At 34.8% G+C, this 10578-nt stretch overlaps 1 protein-coding gene across 3 annotated transcripts; it reads left to right on the forward strand.

Moving 5' to 3' along the window:
- Nucleotides 1-713: 713 nt before the first annotated feature.
- On the forward strand, nucleotides 714-9439 carry LOC113853619 (putative 3,4-dihydroxy-2-butanone kinase). 3 transcript variants are annotated; one of them, XM_027484094.1, is made up of 22 exons: nucleotides 714-807; nucleotides 882-893; nucleotides 1016-1067; nucleotides 1271-1344; nucleotides 1472-1535; nucleotides 1798-1910; nucleotides 2017-2064; nucleotides 2597-2668; nucleotides 2765-2854; nucleotides 3053-3226; nucleotides 3504-3587; nucleotides 4405-4460; nucleotides 5320-5450; nucleotides 5537-5629; nucleotides 5840-5904; nucleotides 6248-6391; nucleotides 6484-6524; nucleotides 7612-7695; nucleotides 7797-7870; nucleotides 7966-8078; nucleotides 8154-8249; nucleotides 9108-9431. In XM_027484094.1, exons 3-22 carry the CDS (start codon nucleotides 1028-1030, stop codon nucleotides 9228-9230), a joined length of 1779 nt encoding a protein of 592 aa, XP_027339895.1. In that variant the 5' UTR covers nucleotides 714-807; nucleotides 882-893; nucleotides 1016-1027; the 3' UTR covers nucleotides 9231-9431. The 3 variants fall into 3 exon arrangements, 2 of the variants coding, with proteins under 2 accessions (XP_027339895.1, XP_027339896.1); XM_027484095.1 differs by lacking the exon at nucleotides 714-807 and having other exon boundaries at nucleotides 861-1067; nucleotides 9108-9439; XR_003502673.1 differs by lacking the exon at nucleotides 714-807 and having other exon boundaries at nucleotides 861-1067; nucleotides 2323-2668; nucleotides 5840-6391.
- The last annotated feature ends 1139 nt before the right edge of the window (nucleotides 9440-10578 follow it).

Genomic DNA, 10578 nt, shown 5'->3' on the forward strand with positions numbered 1-10578 from the left:
TAAAATAAACTCTAAAAAATTATTATAAAGCTGATATATAAGTTAGACTCCTAATTTAGGGAAGCAAAATACTCATTTAACTCAGTCTTTTACACATTGACACTTTTTTTCTATCACTACTCATTCTCTATCTTTATCAAATTCCTCCATAGTTTAATCCTATCTCTTTATGATTCAATTAATACTTTTATAAATAGTATAAAATAAAAATTCTGTGAATACTGTAAAATTACATATTTTTAAAAATTAAATCAATCATAAAAAAATTTAAACATACTTTTAGCTAAGGTTATTTTTAAATACACAAACAGAATACCAATTCTATGGTACTCCAGTGCTGATTTCTCACAAGTTTAGTGTGTGTATAATAAAGTAAGTTTATAATTTATTTTTTACATCTTTAACCATTTGTTTTTAATAATTTAACACATTTTAAAATGACCAAACACGCACTGCGAAAAAGGAGACGTGTTAAATGTTTAGGGGCACATATGAGCGTGTGGGTTAACTCTCATATGCAGGATTACATTTCGGAAATGTTTATGTACATTTTTGAGGGGATCTTCTTTTTGATTTTGAAAAATATTTCTACGAAACCTGTATACAAGAAATGCAAAAAAGTAAGTAAGAAAGATAAATATATGCAGCATTTTGAAACGAGGGAACTGATTAAGTTCGGTGATGAAATTGTTGTAAGTAAAAGGAGAGTGTACACTTGAATTTGTTCTTCTTTTCCTGTTCCTTACAAATTAGATGTATGAAGGAGGTGTTCATGAACAAAGCATTTGACATTGTTTGAAAACCCTACTCAAAATGTCAAGGCGTCAACTATAAAATCCAAATATTGTTTGATTTCCACTAACATGAGCAATGCATTCCGCACTCTACTCACTCCACTCGAAACAAACACTTTTTATACATATAATATTTAGTAATAACGCCTAACCACAGAAGAGAACCCAATAACTTCCCTCTCTCTCCGCCAAACCCATTTTATTTATCTTTCAATTTGCAGGGTTTCGATTCCATGTCGTTTCCTGCTAAGAAATTCATCAACCACCCCAACGGTATGCTTTTCTTCCATCCTTTTGATTTTAATTTTCTCATGTTCTTACTCATCTCTTTTGTCGCCCTTCCTCACAGTGAAATTCATCTCCTATGCATTGCAGATTTCAGATTAGCCATCCTCGAATTCATTGTTTTCTGTTTATTCCATATCATTTTACACTTATCTTGCAAGTTTTATAACCTCAATTTTTATTGATCGCAGATGTTGTCACTGAATACATTGAAGGTCTTGTGCAGACTTATCCTGGCCTCAACTATTTAGATGGCTTTCCGCAGGTGAGTCGTTACTTCCACCTACTTTGTTCTTTTTTGTATGTATGCGAACATGCCTCTTGTACTTGTATTAACTGTGAAAGTTCCTTAACATGTTTTTTTTTTTTTTCATTTGCTCGGCGGAATGCAGGTGAAGGTTGTGTTGCGTGCCGATGTTTCATGTGCAACGAACAATAAAGTTGCAATCATATCAGGTGAGGGACGGGAAGCATAAGACCATCCATTGAATTCTGTTCAGTGCTTTTTCCGTTTGATTTTGAGGAGTTGTATTATTAGGATTCACATCAAAACATATTGGGGTTGATAGTAGCCGGAAAGAAAACATGTATACCTTTACAATTCCTGATAGATTCTCATGGATGAACCAAATTGATCTGTTGCTTGTTTTTTTTATTGCTAACCTATGTCCTGAGGAGAATTATCACGTAGTGTGTTCCTTTCTAATTCCTCTTCCAGGGGGAGGCAGTGGCCATGAGCCTGCTCAAGCTGGATATGTGGGAGAAGGAATGCTGACAGCAGCCATTTGTGGGGACATCTTTGCCTCTCCACCAGTTGATTCAATTCTAGCTGTATGGGTCCATTTTATTGTTGGAAGTATCGTGTATATCACCCTTTCAATTATAAATATGCCGGTGGATTCTGCTTTATTACCCTGATACATTCTTTTAATATTAGGGGATACGAGCTGTAACTGGTCCGATGGGATGTCTTCTGATTGTCACGGTATTATTTGCAGTTTCTTTTATTGATACATTAGTGCCCTTTCCTGATAAGTACATGTTTTTATGTTGCACGTTCTGATCAAGAAGGAAAGGGAAAGAAAAGTATGAATGATATTTTTTTTATCTGATCTTGAAGTCCATAATGTTTTTGTTTTACAAAAGCAGAAGTCTAAATAAGAAAGTGTACATTAACTAATTTCCTTCATCCTTTTCTCTCCAACAATTGTGAATTTCCTTATCTTTCCAATGAATCCCACAGGATTGTGCTGAGGAGCCGGGAGTTGTTGCTAATAGATCAGTTTCTATGTTTGACAATCTGCTCATTGAAGTTAATGCTTGCTGTAGTTAAGACAGAGATGAAAAGAATTAGAAGAACTTACATTTTTTTCTCCTTAAATGTTTTTGGCAATCTGCAAAGTCAGTTTTAAATGTGATAATGTGTGGTATTTGCACTAGTATGGTCAGATCATGGGGAGTCAATAGGATCTGCTTTTGTTTCTGGATTCATAGTGTTCAAATTTGGGTGTTGATAGAACTATACTGGTGATCGTTTGAACTTTGGTTTGGCTGCTGAGCAAGCAAAATCTGAAGGTTATAAAGTAGAGGTATGTTTAGAATTTAGATGGAGATTGTTTTCATCTTTAAGCTATAATAATTACTATTATATAAGTAAAGAATGACAAGTATTATGCATTGTGCAGACTGTGATTGTTGGGGATGATTGTGCCTTACCTCCACCTCGAGGAATTGCTGGAAGAAGAGGTTTGGCAGGCACTATTCTGGTTCATAAGGTTCATTTGCAAATCCCTTCTGTGTTTATTGCATTATGTTTGTCTAGCTATAAGAAGGAACTTTCTGTTTCTGGCATGTGTAATAATGTGATTTTATTTTCTTGTTGAAAGTTGAATTAAAATTTTAGCAAATTATGTTTATAATCAAGTTCTTATTGACTTTCATATTTAATCATATTTTTGTATTGAGTGAGGCAGGTTGCAGGAGCTGCAGCTGCTGCTGGCCTTTCTCTTGTTGATGTTGCTGCAGAAGCAAAACGTGCATCTGAAATGGTGGGCACAATGGGTGTTGCGCTATCCATTTGCACACTTCCTGGTCAGGTTACATCAGATCGTTTGGGCCCAGAAAAGATGGAACTAGGTCTTGGAATTGTAAGATACCTTCAGTTAGGCACCTTGTCTAAACAAAAACTGTAAAACTTCAAAATTTTTGTAAATAGTACGAATAAGTCATGCAATGTCTTTTTCTCTCGTCTCATCTCTCTTTTTTTTCCTGGTTGATCGAGATGAATTGCTTATCTCACCTGTTTGTATTTCTCTCCTTTCTCTTAATACAGTCGTAATAAGAAAAAAAACTACAAAAAAATTATTATTTTGTCTTCACCTTTCACTGCTTTCATTTCTCATTCGAATTCCAAATATTATACAGCATGGAGAACCTGGTGCAGTTGTGGCGGATCTTCAGCCTGTAGATATAGTGGTTTCTCATGTTCTTAAGCAAATATTGTCTCCGGTATGCCACAATTTTGTATGGAAAGTGCTTGGTTCCATTGATTGATTGGTGTATACTAATGGAAACAATTAGTTTTTGTTTATCCTTTAAGCATGTACCATGTCACCTCATCAATGATAAACGAAATTACTAGTACATGTCTTATAATGACATACAGTGCTCAGCCTTGGACTGTTTTGGGAATGTTCCTATATCTGATATTTAGGGAGACTGTAGAGTTTGCGTGTTGAGTTCATCTTTTTACATTTTTTTCTTTGCATCTGAATTAGAGGTTTTTCTATTCTATTCTATCATCTCTTGATATGGTTTCTTGTCTGTATATTATATTCTTTATCTTTGAAACAGAGATTTTCTGAGTTTTTATTTTCTTCTTGTCTATGTATGCATGTTCATTATGTTTGTCATAGTCACCTTAGGCATTTATATACTAGTGTCTAACATGCATGACTGCATATGAACCAGGTTTTCATTTTTTAAATTTAGCTAATATGGAGAGTAAATGAATTTTTCTTACACATTTTACATAGCTACCTACTAATCTCAACTCCCTTTTTTTTAAGGTTAATGTTTATATCTTGGTTTATCCATATTATATCAGTATTAATTAGTATAAAGAGGAGAGAGGTCAGGAGAATAAATAGAGAACAACAGCTGAATTTTGCATTTAATTATCTTAAAGTTTTACTTTCTTGCTTCAGTGTGAGAGCTACTGTTTTAAGTTTGAGTCACTTATTGCATACAATCTCACCATGAAGCCTTTTATATGATCTTTCTTGTGAATAAGTTACAGTCATTTTACTTTTGGTAATATTTGCAGGAAACAAACTATGTTCCAATAACACGAGGTTGTAGAGTGGTCCTCATGGTCAATGGGTAGGTTCATTAATATTATTCTTGTTTGATAACCAAATTTATCTTTTTGTAATTTTTGAAAGCTTCATAATTTCCTTAGAAATAATATTCAAATCAAAAGCACCATTTTAAAAAAATCATGCAAGTATTTTCATGGATCTTTTCATTTTAAAAAGAAATTAACTTCAATATTGTCCACTTGAAGCTTTTTAAAATTGGTTATCTGCTGATTTATTAAAAATATGTTGACCTTTATTTAGGTAGCACTAAATTTTTATCTACAAATATGTCAGCTATCAAGAATTATGTGGTTTGCCTACTCTTCTTTTTCTTTTATATTTCACTATTGTTGAGGGCAAGTCTGTCATGGGTTCAAATCTTGGATTAAACTTTTCTGCTTGTAGAGTAAGGCTGCATACATCTATTCTCCCTAGAACCCAGTAGGTGAAAGATTCCTGTACTTGGTCGCTCCTTATATTTCACTAGTGGCTAAGAAAATGATTAGATTTGTTACTTCTTTGATTAGGAGTCTGCACATCAATTATTTGCTTTTGCTGAATACACTATTGTTAAACACACTTTTTGATATCTTGCTGTTTTAAGTGTTGAGCTGTTTTTACTACAAGGATTCAAGCTTCTATACTTAATTTGTCAATGGTATGACAATGAACTAAGTAAAGTATTTCTGAGAAGTGAGTACACGTGTGATTCCATGAACACAAAATAATATAATTTTTTTCAATGAGTCCTATTATTTTATTTAGATGTCTTGTTCCAAAATTTTAGTAAGCCCATAGCTCAAATGTTACATTAGACCATAATTTTATTGATATTTATGATTGCCTTTGAGGAATCCTAAAGCGGCGTTCTTCAAATGCAGGTTAGGTGGCACCCCTTTAATGGAACTAATGATTGCAGCGGGAAAAGCAGTTCCAAAATTGCAACTGGAGCATGGACTGGCTGTTGATAGGGTCTATACAGGTTCATTTATAACTTCTATCGATATGGCAGGTAAGCAGGTTTGTTATTGCAGATAATGGCTATATACCTTTTCACTCTGATTCATTAAGCTGTTCTGATTAGCATTTCTCTCTTAGGTTTCTCAATTTCTATCATGAAGGCTGATGCATCTATTCTTCAACGTTTAGATGCTGCAACTAAAGCTCCTTATTGGCCTGTTGCAGTAGATGGTCAGTCATCGCTCATTTGCTTCCTTTAATTAAATTCATTACTTGAAGACTTGAAAATGTTATTAATATTATATGTGACTAGTGTATATATATTGGGCTAATAGCCTAATACCAACCTGATTTTTGTCTCTTTTAAATCATTTGTTAACTGTCACAAGCAAATTAATTAAATAAAGCATTCATTGAACTTTTGAAGTTCCTTGTTGACAGGTAATCGCCCACCTGCGAAGATTCCTGTTCCAGTTCCACCATCTCTGTCAGCTAAGAGTGACAAAGTACATCCATGGAAATGTTTTGTTTCCCTTCTATGAATTTTCAAATAATTTTAGTCTAGAAAATGTTTACAAACAAAATTATTTTTTGTCTCGCAAATGTACAAAGAATATAATTGGAAGTTCTTAATTAAAATTAAATATGTATACATCATCCAACTGAAATTTTTGTACCAGTAGTTGGTTTGTTTAATGGGAAATTTCTAGCTCATAACTATGTTGAAAGAGAAAAAATTATATACCGGCATATTTTCATTTGTATGTTTTCATAATTTTGTCTTATCTAGTGTTGATTACGTATTCTAAATGTGGGACTGCTTCTGTTTACATTTTTGCTTCATGTAAGCCACGGAGTCAGCCATTTCCATTAAATGAGCAAGGCCAGCTTCTTCAGGAAGCCATCAAAGCTGGTGCAAATGCAATTATAGATCTTAAGGACAGTCTAAATGAATGGGACAGCAAAGTTGGTGATGGTGACTGCGGATCAACTGTGAGTCCTGTCCTCAAAATCATCATGGAACCTGTTATATATTTGTTGACGTATCCACTGCATGACTTACTACATCTGGTCTGCTGTTGCAGATGCATAGAGGTGCAAAAGCAGTTCTTGAGGACATCAAAAAGTAAGTTTATGCTCGTCTTTGCTCTAGGGAACACTGAGGACAATCTGCACATATGTTTTTGCAAGGAATGCTTATCTCATTTTTCCTGGACTTGTAAATCCCTTCTAGAAAATGGATAGGTGAATTTTCATTGATCCAGAGAAAATGATATGCTTCAAAAGGGTTTCATTATTTATCTTAATTGCATCTCAGAATTTTCTACCAATAATTTTTATAGTAATTGTATTATCTAATTTCACGTTTAACAAGTTAATAATCCATTTTAAAATAGCTTGGGCATAAGTTGTAATGCTTTCTAGGAGGCAGATCTTATGAGTGAATTATTTAAAATATTGCTATTTGAAAATTTTGTAGTTTTCCAAAAACATTTTATCGTCTGAGCAGAGTCAGCTTTCCCTGGAGTTGAAACTGACATTATGAAGGATGAATCATCAGTTATTCTGCTGAGTATTTATAAATTGGCTTGTTGCATTTGCTTTTTTTCTCACTGTTTATGCTGTTTTACTCAATAACGAGAAAGAGTCCCATTACTCTTTATTAATGGACCAGCTTACTCTTTGAACAATTTGATTACCTGGTGCAGTTTGGTTTTCAAAATGCAGATTTTAAGGGTGGGGTACGGCCATATTGAGAAAACACTTCAATACCTTATTTGGTAATGAAGTATTCTTAGTCAAATAAAAATTCAAAATACATACCCATGGAACAGACCCCTTAAGGATATCTGTGATTTCCCATAGATTAACTGTTGTAATAACCAAGCCAACTTTTAATTCTTCTTCCTCCTGCCAACCCAAATTTATGTATTAATTCATCTGTGCAATTTAGTCAGTTGTGTGTAATGGGTATACTCGTAACCATGAATTATTGGCACTAATATTTGCTTTAACACACTATTTGTGGGTGCACAAGGGTGACCAGTTATTTGCTCATGTTCTGGATTAATTTTGTGTTGATGCATGTTGTGTTAGGCCTTCTATGTGCCCTTGAGAAACCTCAAAACGACTGATGGCTGCTTCAAACTCATTGTTAATTTAAATGGTAATCATGATCTGATATGAACTGACTGACATTTTTTTGTTCATAGTTATCCTCTAAATGATGCTGCAGAGACTGTTAATGAAATTGAAGCATCAATTGGACGAGCTATGGGAGGAACAAGTGGGATCATGTATAATGCCATTCCTATGTCTTTCATAACCCATAGTATTTATGCTGTCTCGTTATTATCACTTTCACATTTAATTATATGTGTGTGTGTTGTATTTCCAGATATTCAATTTTTTGTAAGGCAGCATATGCACAACTTAAAGCAATTTCCCACTCTGGTGTCACACCAAAACAATGTAAGAATATTCTCCTAATCAAGCAACAACTTATTTTTATTTCATTTATCTTGTCTTGGTAGAATCATCTTCCATCGTTGATTCTTTTGATTCAGGGACTGAAGCACTTGCAGCTGGCATTGCTGCTGTCAGTAAATACGGGGGCGCTAGTGCTGGTTATAGAACATTGCTAGATGCTCTTATTCCAGCATTGTCAGTTCTTCAAGAGGTATCAACAATATTTTTCAATTGCCCTTAATTATTGACACAGCCTTATCACTGTTGCTTTTCTCTGGGCTTACAGAGATTAAGTTCCGGTAATGATCCTTCCACTGCTTTTGTTCTTTCCTCTGAAGCTGCATTAGCTGGAGCTGAGTCAACCAAGAACATGCAAGCACAGGTGACAATCTCATTATATATTCTTTGCTGTTGTAGGCTGTTAGGAGCTAGTATATGCTAGATTGATCATGTGGGAAATATGAATGAGGGGCAGTAGAGGGATTTGGGTTGCAACAACTTTACGTATGTGGCAAGAAAGGGACGACGGAAGGGGAAATGGTTAGACTTAGAGGCAAAGAAAAAATGGAGGGAAAGGTAGGAGAGAGGGGAGGCCGTCATTGAGTGAGTTTGGGGGGCCTTTAGGCCAGGAGGTGCAGATCCTTGAAGTTCTGCAGTGTTCTATTCTCATCTTAGTAATTGGGGCTGACTTTGTTGAGTAAAACAAAAGTTGTAGGTGATAATTGATGCAAATCAATCTCATGTTAATTAAAAAACATAACAAGCCTCTGCCTTTTAAGTTATATATACAATCCTACTGGTGGATCAAGGTTGTGTTGCTACTTGCTTGACGACTGACTGCCAAAAGATAAACGGATAATTACATACAAAAAAGGTTATTGGTCAGAGATAACCTTCTTCCCACTGCATTCTAATTTTGATTATATTAAGTTGATTACCTGTGCTTAATTGATCTCAGCCTCATTGGGTCTATGAATTCTTGACTTGCCATGCATGACAAAGTGGGGCTAAAATACGGGGATTTCCTATTTTGAGATGCTCCTTTTGAGTAACAATAACCTAGTCACATTTAAATATTCAACCTAAGGATTCGTGGTAATCAACTAATCATTATGCACTCGACTAGATGAATTGAAGTTCTGAATAGGATTTAAAATTCAGAAATTGTTCCAGAAATTCACTTCCAACTTTTTATTGTGTTGTCATGGCCTATATGGGTCTGACGATGTAACAAATGCAGGCTGGGCGTTCAACTTATGTATCGAGAGAGATTCTTTCATCAGTTCCTGACCCCGGTGCTATGGCTGCTGCATCATGGTACAGAGCTGCAGCCTTAGTTGTGAAACAGCAAAGCAAGAGTTAAGCTACGCATATAGCGCTTCTGTGTCTTCTTTATGTGGAGATATAGCAAAGTTGTTCTGGATGTTTACTCTGTATAATACCAGACAATAAAAATTATGTAACTAATAACTAATTGTATTACTGTAAATATTAGTCGTACTTCCATTTCCATTTGCCAGTCGCTTTTATATATGCTAAATTAAGTTGATGTAAATTTGAAAAATAAATTACTACCATCGACAGCACTATCCTTCTCAATATGACCTTAGGATTGTAATGCTCATCGTTCGCGTGTCTATTATTAGTTTAAGGGAATTTATTTCTGGAAATCAAACTTCCGGCAGATGATCTATAAATCACTTGCGGAATTAAAACTTTGCAAGGATTTTTTTTTTTTTTAATTTCGGAATTAAAATTTCGGATTCATGGGTGGGGGGTAGGTATCTTCAGTTTAATACTCCGTGCTGGATCATAAACTATATTACCCGTCCTGTTATTTGCTGTGGCAGTTATGTCCTTGCTTCATTCTTTCATTTCTTTGATTTTGCATGAGTGATTACGTCCCACAAAGCGCATGAATGACTGCTAGTAGGGATAATTATCTTTTTTTTAAGATATGACACACGGATTAGAATTAATGAATTCTGATTTCATTCGATCAATATTAAAGGCTTATAAACAGGGGGTCATCAATGATAACTACATAACTTGTCAACCACCCTAACTAAATAGCTGCCTACTGTATAAATACAGTGTGTACAAAATACAGATGAAACAGATTATGTTAGCTCCAATATACCTGGCAAGTTGGAGAGTGTATGTCATGCACTGCTAGCTTGGATACTAAGTGTGAAAATGGGTGAAGATCCGAAGGCCTAGTAGTAAGAATATCAGCCAACTGAGCTGAGTTACAAATCAGGAATAAATGAAAGAGCTTGACTTACAACTTTTATCTTATAACATAGCAATCAATACCTATATGTTTTGTCCTCTCATGAAGGCAAGCATTAGCAATTATATGTCTAGCTGATTGGCTACCACAATACAAGAGAGCTGGTGAGAGAAAAGGAACATAAAGTTCTTGAAGAAGGCATGTAAGCCACTGCTAATAAAAAGTGGAAACAAGAGCACAGTTCTTTGCTTCAGAGGAGGACCAAGGTACAATGTTTTGCTTCCTTGAGTGCCAAGAAATCACCAAGGAAGATACCGTATTCGAGTTAACACTGATGATCATCAGTAGTTTATACACACTACTTGTACAATGGTAGGCTCACCCTAAAGCTTCAGTAACCTCTAGTAAAAACGCTCAAACCTATCAAGATCCATCGTTAAATTTTTTAAGCCCATTTTAAATTCACTCTAGTGAAAAT

The sequence above is a fragment of the Abrus precatorius genome, unplaced genomic scaffold (genome assembly GCF_003935025.1).
Source record: "Abrus precatorius isolate BTA unplaced genomic scaffold, Abrus_2018 Scaffold11, whole genome shotgun sequence".
Taxonomy (NCBI): domain Eukaryota; kingdom Viridiplantae; phylum Streptophyta; class Magnoliopsida; order Fabales; family Fabaceae; genus Abrus; species Abrus precatorius.